Source organism: Salarias fasciatus, chromosome 8, assembly GCF_902148845.1.
Source record: "Salarias fasciatus chromosome 8, fSalaFa1.1, whole genome shotgun sequence".
NCBI classification, from domain to species: Eukaryota; Metazoa; Chordata; class Actinopteri; order Blenniiformes; family Blenniidae; genus Salarias; species Salarias fasciatus.
Window position 1 is genome coordinate 18,128,570 of NC_043752.1, and position 19,951 is coordinate 18,148,520.

General features: G+C 49.3%; 1 protein-coding gene across 1 annotated transcript; it reads left to right on the top strand.

Moving 5' to 3' along the window:
• Positions 1–1,049: 1,049 nt before the first annotated feature.
• ptges3l (prostaglandin E synthase 3 like) lies at positions 1,050–2,744 on the top strand. The gene is made up of 7 exons (XM_030097955.1): positions 1,050–1,177; positions 1,317–1,430; positions 1,561–1,627; positions 1,831–1,929; positions 2,132–2,221; positions 2,369–2,431; positions 2,549–2,744. The coding sequence occupies exons 1-7, from the start codon at positions 1,143–1,145 to the stop codon at positions 2,555–2,557; spliced, it is 477 nt and encodes a 158-aa protein (XP_029953815.1). The 5' UTR covers positions 1,050–1,142; the 3' UTR covers positions 2,558–2,744.
• Positions 2,745–19,951: the final 17,207 nt, after the last annotated feature.

A 19,951-nucleotide genomic window follows, 5' to 3' on the forward strand; every position in this document is an offset into this window, starting at 1 on the left:
AAAGTTTTATTAAAATTGGCATTGTGTTGAGATTTTAGTACATTTTTTTTGTATTTGATATTGTAAAAAATGCCTGACATTTTTAGCTTGTTTCACAAAGACAAAACAGTTCAAACCACTCAAGTCGAGATCAGTTTGTATGTGGCTCTTGAACTAAAATGCTTTCTGCCACAATCCAAAAATATGCACTTTATTCAGTCTAAATTTACCGTAGTTGTGATTTTGAGTGTGATTTTGACCTGTGATGGTCTGGTGACTTGTCCTTTGGGTCCTCAATGAGCTGGAATTGCTGTTGGTACAGAGCAGACTGCAGCCTGTAGCACCAAAACAACTGTTTTTACTACTTTACTAAATTCTCTGGAGCTATAAAACATGTGTAACCCTACACATAATCATATTATAGCTCATAACGCTGTTTATCAAAATATATTTGAACAGTATTTTAAATTTCATAACTATGATTTAGAGCTGTAGCGTTTCACACAATTTAGCCCATTCTGATATTTTAGCTGTTTATGCTGTTGTTCCTTTTTTAATTTCTCTTGTGGCTTTAGTTGTTCCTACTTATTTAATCTTTTTCTTTCTATTTTGGTTGTTTTATTGAGCACAGTTCTTTTGCCTTTTAAAAGACAGTTTTAGTGAGTTTGAGCTGTCTATAATTAAACTCTTTATTTCCTTCTGAGAGGGAAATGAACATTTATGACCTGAAGTGAACCCAAAGCGCCGGAGCCATGGTGAGATGTGACAGAAAGGCCTGAGAGATGCGCAGGTGTGTGAATAACGGTGAAAAGTGGATGAATGCGTGGTTGTTGAATGTTTTTTAGACTTTTATGAGATTTAATGTTGGTGAAATGCACAGTTTATATAAAGACAGCCTTTCTGGAACGTTCTGTTTGTTGCCAGTCTTGCAGGAGGAGCTGCAGCTCCTGATTGGGAGCTAAATGAGAGACGCTCCTCCCTCAGACTATAAAGGGTTCGTGGGAGAGGCTGCAGCTGACCCCCAGCAGCTGATACCTCCTGCTCTATATATAACCACCCAGGCCTGAACATTTACAGCACACAGCTGAACCGGGGAGCCGCATGCTTCTTACTTTTCCACCGTTGGAAAAAATACTGAATTAGCTTTTTGTGTAAGAATTACAATGAACAAACCAAAGATTGTCAGACCAGAGGAAAGGTAAGGACTGCCTCTGTTTCTCTTGGAGTTAAAATCTTATCACTCAGTGCTTTCTAACTATGATCGAGAAGTTTCTATTTTACCTTTGTTCCCATTTAGTTCACATTTGAGTCACAATCATGTGTTCATGCCTCCACAGTCAGCCTGCAAACGCCTTGTGGTTTGACAGAAAGAAATATGTGACCGTCAACTTCATGGTTCAAAGGCCTAAAGATGTCCAGGTGGATATCCAGACAGACAAGCTGATTCTGTGGTGAGTTTAATGGAGATCACATTCAAAACCGTCACTCTGTGTTTGTTTCTGGTTCCTGTCACTTCTGTAGTAAAGTGTAGTGGCTGTGAAAGAGTGTAACCGTTTGTCTGATAATCCCTCTGAACAACAGCTGCAAAAACGAGACGGATGACGTGTTCTACAATGAACTGCACCTCTACGACAAAATCCAGATCTATGTAAGCGTTCAGAAGGCTCAGAAGGTGTGGTGGCGTTTAATCAATCAGGGTGTGATTTCAGGAAAAAAACAGTTCTGACCAGCAGGTCTTATGTGTCTGAGAAATTAATAGAATTCAAGACGAGAACATGTTCTTGAAACATATTCTTTTACAGCCTCTGTGATGGTTTAGTTTCTCATCTCTGTTTCATCTTCACTTCAAAGGACTCCAGAGAAAGAGTGTACGACCGCACCATCAACTTCCTGCTCAGGAAGATCAAACCGGACTACGCCTGGCCGCGTCTACAGAAGGATGCAGCAAAGGTGTGTGTGAATGTGTGTGAATGTGTGTGTGTGTGTGTGTGTGTGTGTGTGCCACCACTGTGGGTCCCTGAGAACACCCCCATCAGGGGACTGATAACATACGATTGGCTCAGTTAAACAAAATGACATTACTGTCTGGCATCTCGACCTTTATTGACAAAAAACACACATATGTGGTCTTTGTTTCTCTCTTGTTTTGCAGCCCAGTTGGATTTCTGTGGACTTTGACAACTGGAGGGACTGGGAACACGAGGAGGACGAGGGAAAGGAGGAGTTCGACAGATACGCAGACGTGAGTGGAGTCAATATTCTGCAGGTCTCTCTTGGGAATGAGAAAGCGTCTCAACAAAGTGACCTGCACAAATGAATTTTAACTGAAATAGAAAGAGGTGATGTGTTTGTCTAAATCCCGACTTTGTTTGTGTTCTTTATCTTCCAGATGATTCAGGAAATGGCTGCCGGTAACAAAGGAGGACCTCCAGACATGGGAGATCTCAGTGATGTAGGTTCACTCCTTTACTCACTAAAATTCATTCTACTTTATGTACAACAGTATATCTTTCTCACGTGCAGAATTAATTCAAAACCATACTGACAGTTTGTCTTCTTCCCTCCACAGTCCGACTGACACTCCCACAGCTCTTGTTCCTCTTGTATTTTTGGCCGCCAGAAATGTACAGCCTCGAATATTCAACAGTGTTGCTGAAGCCTGTGATACCTGCTGAGGAGTTGATGTACAATTGTTCAAAATTTAGAGTTTTTTCATATAAATATTTTCTATCGCATTATTTATTGATGCTTTAATATTCAGTGTACACTGGAAGATGATTTTGCAGTTTTAATAAAAATACATTCTGTCAGTCACTGTTTGACTCATGCTTATTGAACAATAATACTGATTTGAATGTTTGTGAAGTGGTTACTCTCTGTTCCAAATTAGTAAAGATCCTTGGATGGAATCCAACCCTGAGCGATCCCACAATAACACGGAGAAAAACACAAACGCAGAGAAAGAAAGCAAGCTTATTCTACTCCTGACATGATTATACATTTGTACAGTTTAACAATAAAAACAATCCTACTTGAAGGGGAGATATTTTGATGATATACCCTAGAAAGGCCTGCTGTGATAATGGATTTCACTCTTACTGTATTTTTCCAGAATATCTTTCTTAACTCTTCACTGTTGTGCCTGTAAATCTTTCTTTAATCCTTTAGTGGGACTGGAGACGGGAGGTCCAGTCTGAATCACTGCCTCACAGGACTAAACACTGCCCCAACATTCCAATCAAGCAGTTTGGTTTTCATCACATCTGTCTTCATCACAATCATTACAAACCGTCTGTTACGGCGTCTCTCCAGACAATCCACTGAACACCTCACAAACAGGACATATGCCTGAAGACGGTAGATGAGCTGACTTTATGATAACACTGGCGATGGATGAAAAAATACAGCCGAAATGAGCGATTTTGCAGAGATTATGTCCCGCGCTGAAGCTCCCCTGCCGTGGCCCCCGCTAAATCGGTTGGATCTAAATAACTTCTGAAGGACTCCGAGCTGCACGATGTTTGTCTGAGTGAGTATATGAGCATGCACACAACTAGAAATAAGGTTCAGGTGTCAAAAAACTGGAGTTGCCCTTTAAGATAAATAAGCAGGGTTTTAACCAAAGAGAAAGGTTTTCAACCAGTTTTTTTTGTTTCGTGTTTTTTACATGTTTAAAATTAGGAATCCACCGACGAGTCAACAAAGTTGCTTGTTGTTTGGGAGATTTGCAGGGGTGGAAGTAACAAATTACAAATACTCGTGTTAATGTCATTAAGTGAGTTTTGTACCTTTATTTTTCAAGTGTGTGATTTTACTCATACTTGCATACAATTTACAACATGTTATCTACTCTACTTTTTTTTAACATGAAGTCTACTGAGGACAGCCATGATTTGAATTTATATTCAAATCTTTCAATCTGCATCTTTGAATCCAATAACCTGTCTGATCATGACGGGGTTGATTAATCTGTGATGTGATTGATGATTGATTCTCTGAGAGGGATTCACTCTGCAATCTTAAAAAATTGATTAATCTAGAATTAAATTGATCTGCAGATTAAAAAAAAAAAAAGAAAAAACAGTAACCTTTTCTAAAAAGAGCAAATTCATTTAAGAAAAATACATTCCTGCTTATATCTACATTTGGTCACAAGACAAGCTGTCTTGTTATAGTTTTTCATTGTTCATCTGAGAAACAAACTTTGAATGCAGTATTTTATCAGATGAATCAAATAAAATGTCTGCTACACTAAACATCCATTGGTTAAAAGTAATAAAACCCTTGTCTAGAGACATGCTTTGCACTCCTAGTGTTTTTCTGACACCAGTAGTTTTACGTGTAATTGAGCATTAATCAGTGTAACAGTATTTGTACTTCAGTACTAAATTTTCAGAAACCTCCACCTCTGGAAATTTGTCAAAAATATATTTATTATTTTCCATCTTCAGTAGGTGGACAGAGGCCAGAAGATCCACCTGTGAACCGGTTCCTGGATGATGCTGTAAAGCAGGTGATTCAGGCCTGTTTGAGAGAACAAACCTGTTGTCACTGTTATTTTATTGGATGATAATTTAAATATGACATGGCTGTAACCGTTTACACATGGTTTGTGTGTGTGTGCGTGTGTGTGTGTTTTTTTTAGAACTGAAACACCCTTCACTGACAGTCAATCACTGACAATCTTGCATGTCAAAGAGAAGAACACCTGACTGGGTCTGCAAAGCTGGGCAGCAGTGAGGTTAAGTTAGAGACAGTCAACGGGAGTTGGGAACAGACCAGGGAATTAAGAAACGTTTGGAAGATGCCAACTCCATATCAACCCATGCAGGGCGCTCTTCATCTGATGTGTCGGTGATCTAGTACAAAAGTTTCTGAATATTACATGACCAGTAGTAGTGCAAGAGATTGGGCAACGCTAAACCACCAAGATGTTTAGGAAGCTGTAACACTGATCTTTTGATACGTGGATTTTTATTACCCCATAGAAAAGAACCAATGAGCTGATCGAGTGATTTGAAAAAAATTATTTTCAAAGGGATAAATCGGGATTTTTGACATGAATCTGTATGGCATCCCCGTCAGCAGTGTTGTTCATTCACACAGACTGACCCCTGACAGCGTCCAGTGAGCGGAGATCCTGTCCGGTTTAGGTCCAGAGGAAAGTAGTCCAGCAAGTTTGCTGGGGTCCCGAAAATAAAGCGTTTTTCTTCTCAAACCAATGTGTGTGGGAAAGACTGATATATTTGCATCACAAACCATTGTTTACGAAAAGTCATACCTCGTAAACGCTTGGCACTATTTTCTCTCCCTTCGTATCACTCCGCGCCGCCTGGCAGCCGCACTGGTTTCACTTGGTTTACCGCTAGTAAAGAGCTAGCTAGCTCTAGCTCTAGCTGTTAGCATAGGCGGTGCAGAGTGATAAGAAGGGAGAGAAAATAATGCCAAGCTGACTTTTTCGACAACGGTTTTGTGATGCAAATATATCACTCTTTCACACATATATTCAGACCAAGGATTCAGCCCTCAGTCCTGTGTGTGTGAAGAGTAAAACATCTGGAAGTGTTGTGTCTAGATTCAGGGTTGTGAAGCTGGGTTGTTCGGTGATTCAGGTTGAACCGATGGCACGGATGAGTCTTTGTATATCATGGAACTTACACACACACACACACACACACACACACACACACTTTCTTTCTCTCTCTCAATAAGAACTTGAGGTGTAGGGCTTAATAGGTTCTTCAGACACCTCTTCCATCATGTGAACATGTAAACTGCACTTTTCAAAGACAGATTCTTCAACATTTGTTTTTTTTTTTTTAGTTTATTTTTTTACATTTTCATAATGAAGATATCAGTAACTGAAAGACTATTTACAGAGGTGGGCTGCTGCTGGGGGCCTGAGGGGGGCCGGAGGAGGGCTGCTGCTGTTGGCCTGGGGGGGGCCGGAGGAGGGCTGCTGCTGGGGGCCTGAGGGGGGGAGGAGGTGGGCTGCTGCTGGGGGCCTGAGGGGGGCCTGAGGGGGGCTGCTGCTGTTGGCCTGAGGGGGTTGGAGGAGGGCTGCTGCTGTTGGCCTGGGGGGGGGGCGGAGGAGGGCTGCTGCTGTTGGCCTGGGGGGGGCCGGAGGAGGGCTGCTGCTGGGGGCCGGAGGAGGACCTGAGGTGGGCTGCTGCTGGGGGCCTGAGGGGGGCCTGAGGTGGGCTGCTGCTGGTGGCCTGAGGGGGGCCGGAGGAGGGCTGCTGCTGGGGGCCTGAGGGGCCTGAGGGGGGCTGCTGCTGAGGGCCTGAGGTAGGCTGCTGCTGGGGCCTAAGGGGCCTGAGGGGGGCCTGAGGTGGGCTGCTGCTGTTGGCCTGAGGGGGGCCGGAGGGGCCAGAGGAGGGCTGCTGCTGGGGGCCTGAGAGGGGCCTGAGGTGGGCTGCTGGTGGGGGCCTGAGGTGGGCCTGAGGTGGGCTGCTGGTGGGGGCCTGAGGGGGGCCTGAGGTGGGCTGCTGATGGGGGCCTGAGGGGCCTGAGGGAGGCTGCTGCTGTTGGCCTGAGGGGGGCCGGAGGTGGGCTGCTGGTGTGGGCCTGAGGGTGGCCTGAGGTGGGCTGCTGGTGGGGGCCTGAGGTGGGCCTGAGTTGGGTTGCTGGTGGGGGCCTGAGGTGGGCCTGAGGTGGGCTGCTGGTGGGGGCCTGAGGGGGGCCGGACTGGAGCTGCTGCTGGGGGCCTGAGGGGGGCCTGAGGTGGGCTGCTGCTGTTGGCCTGAGGGGGGCCGGAGGGGCCGGAGGAGGGCTGCTGCTGGGGGCCTGAGAGGGGCCTGAGGTGGGCTGCTGGTGGGGGCCTGAGGTGGGCCTGAGGTGGGCTGCTGGTGGGGGCCTGAGGGGGGCCGGACTGGAGCTGCTGCTGGGGGCCTGAGGGGGGCCGGAGGTGGGCTGCTGCTGTTGGCCTGAGGGGGGCCGGAGGGGGGCTGCTGCTGGGGGCCTGAGGGGGGCCGGAGGTGGGCTTCTGCTGTTGGCCTGAGGGGGGCCGGAGGGGGGCTGCTGGTGTGGGCCTGAGGTGGGCCTGAGGTGGGCTGCTGGTGAGGGCCTGAGGGGCCGGAGGGGGGCTGCTGCTGGGGGCCTGAGGGGGGCCGGAGGAGGACCTGAGGTGGGCTGCTGCTGCGGTCCTGAGGGGGGCCTGAGGTGGACTGCTGCTATTGGCCTGAGAGGGGCCTGAGGTGGGCTGCTGGTGGGGGCCTGAGGTGGGCCTGAGGTGGGCTGCTGGTGGGGGCCTGAGGGGGGCCGGCCTGGAGCTGCTGCTGGGGGCCTGAGGGGGGCCTGAGGTGGGCTGCTGCTGTTGGCCTGAGGGGGGGCGGAGGGGGGCTGCTGCTGGGGGCCTGAGGGGGGCCGGAGGTGGGCTGCTGCTGTTGGCCTGAGGGGGGCCGGAGGGGGGCTGCTGGTGGGGGCCTGAGGTGGGCCTGAGGTGGGCTGCTGGTGAGGGCCTGAGGGGCCGGAGGAGGGCTGCTGCTGGGGGCCTGAGAGGGGCCTGAGGTGGGCTGCTGCTGGTGGCCTGAGGGGGGCCGGAGGAGGGCTGCTGCTGGGGGCCTGAGGGGCCTGAGGGGGGCTGCTGCTGAGGGCCTGAGGTAGGCTGCTGCTGGGGCCTAAGGGGCCTGAGGGGGGCTACTGCTGAGGGCCTGAGGGGGGCCGGAGGAGGGCTTGAGGTGGGCCTGAGGAGGACCTGAGGTGGGCTGCTGCTGGGGGCCTGAGGGGGGCCTGAGGTGGGCTGCTGCTGTTGGCCTGAGGGGGGCCGGAGGAGGGCTGCTGCTGGGGGCCTGAGGGGGGCCTGAGGTGGGCTGCTGCTGTTGGCCTGACGGGGGCCAGAGGGGGGCTGCTGCTGGGGCCTGAGGGGGGCCTGAGGTGGGCTGCTGCTGTTGGCCTGAGGGGGGCCGGAGGAGGGCTGCTGCTGGGGGCCTGAGGGGGGCCTGAGGTGGGCTGCTGCTGTTGGCCTGACGGGGGCCAGAGGGGGGCTGCTGCTGGGGGCCTGAGGGGGGCCTGAGGTAGGCTGCTGCTGTTGGCCTGAGGGGGGCCGGATGGGGGCTGCTGCTGGGTGCCTGAGGGGGGCCGGAGGAGGGATGCTGCGGTTGGCCTGAGGGGCCTGATGGGAGCTGCTGCTGTTGGCCTGAGGGGGGCCGGAGGGAGGCTGCTGCTGGGGGCCTGAGGTGGGCTGCTGGTGGGGGCCTGAGGGGCCGGAGGTGGGCTGCTGGTGGGGGCCTGAGGTGGGCCTGAGTTGGGCTGCTGGTGGGGGCCTGATGGGCCGGAGGAGGGCTGCTGCTGGGGGCCTGAGAGGGGCCGGAGGAGGACTGCTGCTAGGGGCCTGAGGTGGGCTGCTGGTGGGGGCCTGAGGGGCCGGAGGTGGGCTGCTGGTGGGGGCCTGAGGTGGGCCTGAGTTGGGCTGCTGGTGGGGGCCTGATGGGCCGGAGGAGGGCTGCTGCTGGGGGCCTGAGGGGGGCCGGAGGAGGACTGCTGCTAGGGGCCTGAGGTGGGCTGCTGGTGGGGGCCTGAGGGGCCGGAGGAGGGCTGCTGCTGGGGGCCTGAGAGGGGCCTGAGGTGGGCTGCTGGTGGGGGCCTGAGGTGGGCCTGAGGTGGGCTGCTGGTGGGGGCCTGAGGGGGGGCCTGAGGTGGGCTGCTGGTGGGGGCCTGAGGGGGGCCTGAGGTGGGCTGCTGGTGTGGGCCTGAGGGTGGCCTGAGGTGGGCTGCTGGTGGGGGCCTGAGGTGGGCCTGAGGTGGGCTGCTGGTGGGGGCCTGAGGGGGGCCGGACTGGAGCTGCTGCTGGGGGCCTGAGGGGGGCCTGAGGTGGGCTGCTGCTGTTGGCCTGAGGGGGGCCGGAGGGGCCGGAGGAGGGCTGCTGCTGGGGGCCTGAGAGGGGCCTGAGGTGGGCTGCTGGTGGGGGCCTGAGGTGGGCCTGAGGTGGGCTGCTGGTGGGGGCCTGAGGGGGGCCGGACTGGAGCTGCTGCTGGGGGCCTGAGGGGGGCCTGAGGTGGGCTGCTGCTGTTGGCCTGAGGGGGGCCGGAGGGGGGCTGCTGCTGGGGGCCTGAGGGGGGCCAGAGGTGGGCTTCTGCTGTTGGCCTGAGGGGGGCCGGAGGGGGGCTGCTGGTGGGGGCCTGAGGTGGGCCTGAGGTGGGCTGCTGGTGAGGGCCTGAGGGGCCGGAGGAGGGCTGCTGCTGGGGGCCTGAGGGGGGCCGGAGGAGGACCTGAGGTGGGCTGCTGCTGCGGTCCTGAGGGGGGCCTGAGGTGGACTGCTGCTATTGGCCTGAGAGGGGCCTGAGGTGGGCTGCTGGTGGGGGCCTGAGGTGGGCCTGAGGTGGGCTGCTGGTGGGGGCCTGAGGGGGGCCGGACTGGAGCTGCTGCTGGGGGCCTGAGGGGGGCCTGAGGTGGGCTGCTGCTGTTGGCCTGAGGGGGGCCGGAGGGGGGCTGCTGCTGGGGGCCTGAGGTGGGCCTGAGGTGGGCTGCTGGTGAGGGCCTGAGGGGCCGGAGGAGGGCTGCTGCTGGGGGCCTGAGGGGGGCCGGAGGAGGACCTGAGGTGGGCTGCTGCTGCGGTCCTGAGGGGGGCCTGAGGTGGACTGCTGCTATTGGCCTGAGGGGGGCCGGAGGGGGGCTGCTGGTGGGGGCCTGAGGGGGGCCTGAGGTGGGCTGCTGCTGTTGGCCTGAGGGGGTTGGAGGAGGGCTGCTGCTGTTGGCCTGAGGGGGGCCGGAGGCGAGCTGCTGCTGTTGGCCTGAGGGGGGCCGGAGGAGGGCTGCTGCTGGGGGCCTGAGGTGGGCTGCTGGTGGGGGCCTGAGGGGCCGGAGGTGGGCTGCTGGTGGGGGCCTGAGGGGCCGGAGGGGGGCTGCTGCTGGGGGCCTGAGGGGGGCCTGAGGTGGGCTGCTGATGGGGGCCTGAGGGGCCGGAGGAGGGCTGCTGCAGGGGGCCTGACGGGGGCCGAAGGAGGACCTGAGGTGGGCTGCTGCTGGGGTCCTGAGGGGGGCCTGAGGTAGGCTGCTTGTGGGGGCCTGAGGTGGGCCTGAGGTGGGCTGCTGGTGGGGGCCTGAGGGGCCGGAGGAGGGCTGCTGCTGGGAGCCTTAGGGGGGCCAGAGGAGGACCTGAGGTGGGCTGCTGCTGGGGTCCTGAGGGGGGCCGGAGGAGGGCTTGAGGTGGGCCTGAGGAGGACCTGAGGTGGGCTGCTGCTGGGGTCCTGAGGGGGGCCTGAGGTGGGCTGCTGGTGGGGGCCTGAGGTGGGCCTGAGGTGGGCTGCTGGTGGGGGCCTGAGGGGGGCCGGAGGAGGGCTGCTGCTGTTGGCCTGAGGGGGGCCAGAGGGGGGCTGCTGTTGGGGCCCTGGGTGAGGTTACTGCTGTAGGTCTGGGTGAGGCTTCTGGTGGGGGCACATGTAGGGCTTAAACCCTGGGCGAATGCGGGGCTCTCGCCAGGAATGTGAGTGGGGCCCCAGCTCAGGACGAACGTGTTTCTTCTGCTGGGGATCTGGTTTGGGTTCCTGCTGTCGGCCTGGATGGAGCTTTTGGTGGGGGCAGATGTAGGGCTCAAACCCTGGGCGCACGTGGGGCTCTCGCCGGGAACGTGGGTTGGGCTCCAGCTTCGGGCACATATTGTTTTTCAGCCGAGGCCCTGGGTGGGGCTTCTGCTGGGGCCCTGGGTGGAGCTTCTGCCGGGGGTGACTGTAGAGCTCGTACCCTGGGCGCACGCGGAGCTCTCGCCGGGAATGTGCCTGGGTATGGAGATAATTTAGTTTCTTTATTATTCAATAAATCAACAACGGTTTTGCAAACAAGAAAGAGAGCTGAGACCGAAAAACATAAAGTTGCAATTAAAAAATAAAAGTTCAATCAAATAGAATAGATCTGAGAAGTACATAATTTAAGTGGCAACCCCACCAAATTTTTTTTTTTTTTTTTTTTTAGATCAAAACAGAAAAAAGTTTTGGTTTTGAATTCAGAAGTTTTGGTTGCGAATCTGACTGAACCCAGTGGGCGGGGCCAACACTGGTGGAAGAGAGAAGAGCTCCTATTGGTCGTTTTGACCTCGCTCCACCGCTTGTCTCCGCGCTGTTGCTGGCTGCTTCCGCATTCGGTAAAGGCCAGAACACATTACAGGCTTTTTTCAGTCTTCCCCGATTCAGAGACCACACACTCAAAGACAACACAGGACAGATCGCACCAGATCTTCCTCTCCTGATCGTCTTGTGTGTGGAGTCGCTGTGGAACAGACTAGAAGATTCTTCATCAGAGAATCGGCTCCTCACTCTTCCAAATCTCGTGGAGCCAAACTTGACTTTGAGCGGTGTCCCTTCAGTCCTGTGTTCACATTTATCTCCACTATTAATAATAAGGAAAGAGCTCATTCCCTCAGGTCATTCATGCATATCGGCATCGGCTTCGCTCTTTCAGAGCACCCCCCCCGTGCGCACGCAGCACAGAGTGTAAGGACTCTTAGAAAGTTTAAATGGTACAGTACAGATGAGGGGAACATACGTAGTTAGATATTATTTTCTTATGATGATTTGATTATAGTGTCTTGCACATAAGTGCTCAGCCCTCATGGGCTTACAAGACACATTTCACCAAACAATATTCAGATGGCTGCCGGCATAAATTCACAGAAACTTTTCAATCCATCATAGCATAACAATATCCACATCACACAGGAGGAAACAACTTCATGTGTCTTCGATCCCAGGCTTTACAGATATAATGACTTAAAGCAAAAACGTGATTTTCAAAAAACTGACTCAACATTTTATCATTTGAAAACCAGAATATATCTGTGTTCTTATGTTGCACCTGTCGGAACAAAATCTCCTGTAAATCAGAATAAAATGAACAATACAGAACAAAATGAAACTCATCCTCCACCACACTTAAATCACACAGTGTCCATCGTCTCTCCTCCTCAGGAAGGCCTTTGAACCGGCCCACCTCCACTGCCAGAGGCAAAGTCCCAGTTCTGAATTGGGCACAGAGGGACCTTTGTTTTCTACTCAGATTTAAAAGAGTATATGATTCCGTTTTGTATTCATCCTTAAATTGAATATAAAGCCTTAATTTAGTTTTTTTACATAGATCATATTTCCACTGTTCTTTAAAACCAATCAACAACTTTTCATTTAATAATTTTAGATTGCAAAGCAATTTGTTTCTATAAAGTTAGTTTAAATCACAGTCTGAAAATGTTGTTGCCATTTCTTTAGCCCAAGGATACTGATTTGAACAGTCCCACCTAAAGACCTTCTTGGTCAGTCTGTGCTCTGGCAGCTGAGTCAGGCCGTTCCACAGACGCACCATTTCCACTTTCTGCTTCACAATGCATGGATCCCATCCCATATCCCCCTCCAGAGCTAATTTAGTACTGAACTTGTGCAAACCAAGGAAAATCCGGATTGAACTATTCTGAAGCACATTAAAAAAAAACACTTTCCTTAAAGCGCCACATAAAACAAAATTGAACTAACCTTAGAATTAAATAATTTTGTAAATACCGAAAAAGGTCAGGCACAATTTTCATCTTACTCACTATGGAGCCTGGAGGTCTCCCTGCAGACTCTGAGAGGAACTTAGTTCCATCTGTAAAGCTCATGGTCTCATTAAAAATCAAACCCTTATAATTTACTCCCGCATTTGATAATAATTTAGCTTATTCATGTATATGTATATATAAGTATAGAAATAAGTTATAGCAGTCTGTGACAAACAATTTCCTTTTTTTAAATCACCAAATATCTTAAATCATTTTTTTGTCCCCAGATTGAATGGTTCAGACCAGAATAAAAACGTGTTCAGCATTGATTAGGAAAAAGTTTCATTATACGTTCAAGTCCTAGGAAATTTGTTTTTCCAATATTTCCTATTCTTCCGTGATGGTTAATAATGGAGATGAATGGGGGTCGCGTGATGCAGCTGAGCTCGGAAGACGCCTGCTCAGGAGCTCCTGAGAAAAACTCGATTTTAACTTATAAATAACACCCGCTCTACTTCCAACGTCGCCTGACAGGTGAAATATGGACTTGAGATCTCGTAACAAGACTCAAAGCTTGATTGTTGATCACTTTTCCTCTCGGGAATTGTTAACCTGCAGGAGGGCGGAGAGGGAACGGATCCGGCGCGGTTCTTCACAGACTGGATTCCCAGTGCTGGGAAAAGAGCCCTTTCCCGAGCCGCTGATTATCGAACGGGCGCACCGGTCCCCGACCCTCCGCTCCCCGGCAGAGAAACGGCCCAGACCCATTCTCATCCGCCTGCTCAAGTATCAGGATCGGGAGAGGATTCTCCGAATAGCCGCTAAGATCTCCAGAGAAAAAGGGCCGATCATCCACAATGGAAGCGTGGTGAAGTTTTTTTTCCGGATCTGAGCGCAACACGGTTGAGTTACAGAGGATTAGAGTCCGAATATTTACCCAGGATTCTCTCTGATCATCCCCCCTTACTCTGTCTATAGAAATGCCAGAAAAAGGACCAACTTTATACAGGTGGCGTTTGAATCCAACCCTCCAAAAGAAAACTGACTTCTGTACTTTTATCAGGGAACAAATCAAACTTTTGTGAAACAAATTGCGCCTCCTCACCCAATAGTTTCATATTATGGGATACATTAAAAGCTTATTTAAGAGGACAGATCCTTTCCTATACAAATAGACTTAAAAAAAATCTTATACAGCAGAATTGGAAATTTTAGAGAAAATTCTGAGCCTGCAGAAAAATTTTCAATATCATAAAGATAAAAAGACTTACAATTTATTGGTCAATTAAAAACTTAAGCATAATTCATTAAATACTTATAGAGCTAAGAAGAATATTTTGAGAACAAAACAAAGGAACTATGAATTGGGGGGGGGGAAGCTCAAAAAGTTCTCTCTTGGCAGTTAAAAAGGGAGAAAAGTTTAAAAACAATTAATCAAATTGAAAATGAATGTGGATGTATGACCCAAAATCCAAAAGAAATAAATGAAACCTTCAAAAACTTTTATGTTAATCTATATAAATCAGAATCACCGAAAGATCTGTCTGCAGGAGATACATTTTTATCTAATCTGGGACAAGAGGGATCTGGATTTCCCATTTACTTCAAAAGAAATCTGACTTTGATTATGCGGAATATCAACAGATAAAAATTTAAAGAATCTGTACAATCTTAATTATGTGACACTAATTAGTCAAATAACAGAGGATCTGAAAAAATGGATCAATCTACCTGTTACCTTGACTGGCCAGATAAATTGTATTAAAATGAACATGTTGCCTAGACTGCAATACCTCTTTCAGTCCTTACCGATTCCATTACCACTCAGTTTGTTAAGAACCTTAATAAACATATTAGACAATTCATATGGAATGGTAAACCTCCAAGGGTTTCAGCTGAAAAACTTACCTGGGACTTTAAATTGGGGGATCTTAAATGACCAAATCTGAAAAAGCATTATTTGGCAGCCCAAATGCGACTTGTTTCTTTTCTTTTTGGGAGGGAAAATATCCCACCGTGGGTTTTAATTGGAATGCATGCACTCAAAGAAACTGTTCCTGCAGATTTTGCTTATAAGTGGACACCCAAAACTATTTCTATAGGCTCTATGCACAACTCAACCACTTCCTGAACTTCAGGAGGCTCCTTGTTTCCTGTCTGTCACGATAGGATGAGCTGATTAATACAGGTGTGTCTGAAGTTGTTACAGAGGTCAGACACACCTGCATTAATCAGCTCGTCCTATCATGAAAGACAGGAAAGAAGGAGCCTCCTGAAGTTCAGGAAGTGGTGAAGCTGTGCATAGAGTCCATTAGAACTGACAACCCTGTATTAATGCATGTCATCAAAACATGGTATGAAGTTGGTAAAAATGTTGGACTGGAAAATAATCTGTCACCCAAAACACCTCTGAAACAGGTGGGATAGGAGTCGGACATGAATATGTCAATCCGTCCAGAGCTCTGGTCTGACTTATGTCAAAAGTTTAACTACCACAATTAATTCCAGATACAGGCTGACCAATGATAACTTTCTCCATCAAACCTACATCACGCCAGAGAAGCTGCATGAATATAAACCTGAGATATCCAGCCTGTGCTTTAGATGTGGTCTTGAAGAGGGCTTAACTTAATAAACTTAATACATTCTGGCATGATTTCTCAGACATTAGAACAAGACTCCTGGGAGTACATCTCTCATCATGTTCTCAAATGTGCTTGTTCGGGGATTTAACAAATATTGAAGCTCATTTCAGAAGAACTCAAAAGAAGTCTCTTGCTTTGGCCTTATGTGTTGCCAGGAAGTGTGTAGCCACTACATGAAGTCCGATTCCATGTTTCCATGATTGATTGAATAATAAGGAAACTAAATTATCTCCATACCTGGGGTCCCAGCCGGTGGGGCTCCTGCTGGAGGCTTGCAGGAAGCTCCTGCAGGGGGCGAGGGTGGCGCTCCAGTCGGGGGTGAGAGTACGGCTCAAACCCCGGCCGCACGTGGGCCTTTCGGCGGTCACGCGCCCGGGACCCCGGTTGGGGGCACGTCTTAGGCTCTCGCTGAGGCCCACTGGGTCCAAGCTGGTTCATCTTGGATGACTGCGGTAAAAACATCGGTTCAGAACATGCTGCTTTCACAAATGTCCAATATACACCTGTCTCACACACACACACACACATCTGCTAAATCTAACAATATGAGCAAAATGAAACAGTAAAAGCCAGTAAAGTTGTTGTGGAGTGCTGCCAATTCAGAAAATGTTGGTTTTGTAATTTATTTCCAGTAATAATGTGAAATATTGACTTGAAAACAAGGGTTCTTACATTTCTCAGTGAGCGGTTGGTTCTCCCGTTGGCTTGTCCTCCGCCAAACGCCCTGGACAACGTGAATTCGCCAAGAACTGGAAACTGAAAGCTCTTTCAGCAACTACAAGGGTAGTTTTTTAAAGGTTGGATCCTAAAGTTCTACAGCAGGAGGCTGTTTGTCTGCGCTGGACGACGAAAAAATTTAAAATGAAACCCAGTTAACTGGCTGCAGATTTGAATGGATCAAAGCGTTGCTATGGAAACGGAGTCGGACTCTGGTCACATGACCTGGAATCGAGTCTGACTCGGTTCTTGATTCATGAATCGAGTCTGACTCGGAACGTGTGTGTATGTGATGTGCGCGTGCATGCACGATACGATTAATGTACTGGAAGTCTGCAATAAAGTGTTTTATTCAGTCCAGCATGTACTTGACACTGATTGAGCATTAACCCCACCGCCCGACCCGGGCTCCGGCCGGGTCGTGAACCCGGCGGGCCCGCGGAGTGACGGCGGGGCGGGACGCAGCGCGGATCGGTCCGGTTCCGAGCTCACGTTCCGGGGTCAGGCCGAGCCGAGGAACCCCGCGCCGCACCGCCTCCCCGCCTGCTGCCCCGGTGACGGCCGTGAGAGAGTCTCCAGCAGACGAGGTGAGGAACCGGAGGCTGCAGCCGGAGATGGAGGCTGTGGACTCTGGTCCTCGTTCTTCAAGCGGAGCAGCTGAGAGCAGTGGCGGTCCGAGCTGGTTTAGCGCCCTGGGCTGGAGCAGCCCCAGCTGCTCTGAGGGGTGGGGAGGGCGGGGTGGCGATGGCTATGAGACTTTTAATTCTAAGAAAAAAATAAGTTAATTATGCTTTAAAATGACCATGAAAGCAGCTGAAACCTTTATTTGGAATTAACCTGCCAGTTTATTCTAATTAATGAGCTGCTTCAATATGTCTCATATGTAAATTAGACAGGACTTTATTCTGCTCATTCTGCACAGGCTTGTTCCCTCCAGACATTTATTTAACGAGAGCCTCAGTAGAAATATATCATGAAAAGAGTGGATGGGCTGAAGCATATCTTTGCAGACATATTATACAGCTGTAGCATCAAAGTTAATGGAGAAAGAAAGAGAGACAGCTGCAGCACCAGGATCTGTTTACGTCCTGTGCTGTGGCTCCTCTCTATTTTATTTTTTTTTTTTTTTTCAGATGCAACCATTTAGAGAAACAGGAACCATGATTATTTCTGATTATATTTCTGTGTACATATTGGGTGATGCAGGTTGAACGACAGCACTGATGGGTCATTGTGTTTCATGTATCTCCACACACACACACACACACACACACACACACACACACACACACACACACACACATGTTTGTATTTATATCCTTGTGGGGACCTTCCATTGACTCCCATTCGTGTCTAACTCCTAACCCTAACCCTTACCCTAACCCTAACCCACACCACAACAAAGTGTAGCCCTAAAGAAATGTTTTTGCACTTTTACTTTTTCAGTAACAACAACATGGCCAAGAAAACACTGTTTCCCCTCATGGGGACCCGAAAAATGTCCCCACGAGGCAGGTCATGCCAGGTTTTCCTATGCTTGTGGGGACATTTGGTCCCCACAGGCATAGAAATACCCGTACACATACAGACACACACACACACACACACACACACACACACACACACACACACACACACACACACACACACACACACACACACACACACACACACACACACACACACATTACACATCGCTGTCCATCACCACACAGTGTCCACACCTGCAAAAATTTGTGTTACTGTCAGTCTATTGATAACCTCTCCTCCTCTGAATCACTACCAGTGTTTGTTTGTTTGTTTGTTTTGTTTTTTTTTTTGGTCTTGTAATTTCTGTTTCTCATGAGAAACTGTATGCATTACAGGTCTTTGTCCCATTTTTCCATAGATCAGGAGTATTCTGTGTGTTTCTCTTCCCCTTTAACGTCTACTTCTAATAACAATATGTAGTTTCTTGAGAAAGTTCACACTGATGTATTTCATCAAACATATATGTCAGTGTAAGTTGCAACTTTGGTTGGCAGAAAGAAATAACCACGATCCAATAATCAACATCGGGCAGTATGAAGATTCTCATCAATATCTGTGTGCATTTGTCCAGGTAAAGCTCTTGAAATGCCTCTGCTGCGTGAAAAGGAGTCATTGGTAGATACCATTCAACCGGACTGCAGCCTTCAAACTGATGCTCACATGAAATTCTGAAATTCTGTAGTTTTCACATCAGGCCACAAGTCAGCGCTGTTTGTTTTAGTAATGACACCTCACACACACACATGCATGCAGAAAACAACACACATTAACAGTGACAAGTACACAGATGTTTAGCCACCACTGTTGATATAGTCCGTCTCCTCGCGCATGTGCAATAGATCTATTAATTATGGCAGCCATTCGCAGCCTTGGGGTCGCGACCCCACTTGGGGACCAGAAGTGATTTCTTATGGGAGCCAAATAATTTTGGAAAAACATCAATGCGCATAATTAATTTTGAATTACATTATTTTGTATAGGGGGCATTTTTTAAAGTGTAAGATAGCTGTCAATTAGAATTTGTATGCAGAAACGCATCTGTACAAAGCCTGAAAGGCATTCCACTGCTTTCCTCCAATAAACCCAATGATGAGGCCAATCAGTGACTGTGTGAACGCTGCCACTGTCAAACTGATGGCTGAAAGGCACCATAACTGAGAAATTTACTCTTCCCATTTTCCACATGTCATCGAAGAAACATTCCCTTTCAATAATCTGTTGTCTCCATCAACAAATGTCTTCATCAAGTTTCTTTTCTTTCAGAAGTTTCAGTTTCAGGACAGAATAACTCCGATGGGCGGGGCTGGACTGTCACACTTCTGGGTTCCAGAGCCAATCATACCGGTATGTGAGTTCCTGAGGTTGCCAAATAAGCAGTGCAGCAATCCATATTTTCTGACTGCGTGCGCGCTACAATGGCGAAGCACCTGAACTCTCTAAACTCAAACTGTCAACCTGCACGACGCCCTCCAGAGAGGAGGAGGGGGAGGAGTTATATGTAGTGTGCAGGAGTACGTTATATGACATAATATTACTTATTAGTGTACTTGCAAATCTACTGAGCTGCAATCAAATTGAATTTTATGAGCAATTTGTGCTGAAATCGCTCATTTGGGAGCGTTAGACTGAAGTTCTAAAGGTCCCTGGTTCAATCCCGGGTTTTGGCAGGCTATAAGAACTTTGCAGTCACAGGGTGATCAGGTCTCTAAACTGTCTCTTTCCTGCTGTGAAAGAACAATGGAACACTTCCCAGTTTTTAGCGTTTCTGCCATTGCCGTGTAAATGTTTCTGGAATGAAAACACAAAAGCAGTGTGTTATCATTGGAAGTGTCCTGTAAACAGGGACCAACAGACATGTACACTTGCACATATACTCTGCCATGATTCCACTGAATGTTGCCCTATGTTTGGCCAAAACAGCTCAGGTGGGAGAGCGTTTAGAAGTTCTAAAGGTCCCTGGTTCGATCCTTGGTTTCGGCAGACAGGAGGATGTTTTAAACCTAATCTGTTGCCAGTGCTCTGCCCTGTTCAGGGTCAAAGGGCAAATCCCACTGAAATGACATGAGGTCAGTATGCATGGTTTCCAGCCCATCAGGCCAAACACAGAGAGGCTCTCACCCACAGGCAACTAAGAGTTGCTGATTAACCTTAAATGCATGCTTATTGAAAAAGGTATAATTATGTATATACTGACCATTGTAAAGAAGTTTACCATTCTGTATTAGGCTTCAGCGATTTCATTAGCTCCAGTAATGCCTCATTTCTACTTAGCACTGCGGTATGGAAAAGCATCACCAGGCACAAATCTGTTGCCTGTGTCCACTGTAGAGAGGACAGTTAGAATGTAGGCAGAGAACGAAAAAAATAGCTTCTCCAAATGTGAAAACATTTTTTCCTTTTCTTTCCCCTTAAATTCCGAATAGGAAGCTGTGATTGGGAAGTTAACTTCAGCCTCGCAAACCTGCTAGTCTCGTGAGGTCTCGCTATATGACCTGGCATGGCCGGAAGTCCTGCCAGAGTTGGGTTGGATTCTCCCCGGAGCAACAGCCTTGCTCTCAATCAGCTGATTTGTGTGTGCTTCCTCTGCAATCCTCAATAAATCCTCCTTGTGCAGCGTCAA

Bases quoted from the DNA above. Each gene is read 5' to 3' on its own strand.
- ptges3l (XM_030097955.1), top strand. From the start codon at position 1,143: ATGAACAAACCAAAGATTGTCAGACCAGAGGAAAG. The intron at 1,628-1,830 runs GTAAGCGTTCAG...TTCACTTCAAAG, and splicing joins ACGACAAAATCCAGATCTAT to GACTCCAGAGAAAGAGTGTA. The intron at 2,222-2,368 runs GTGAGTGGAGTC...TTTATCTTCCAG, and splicing joins AGTTCGACAGATACGCAGAC to ATGATTCAGGAAATGGCTGC.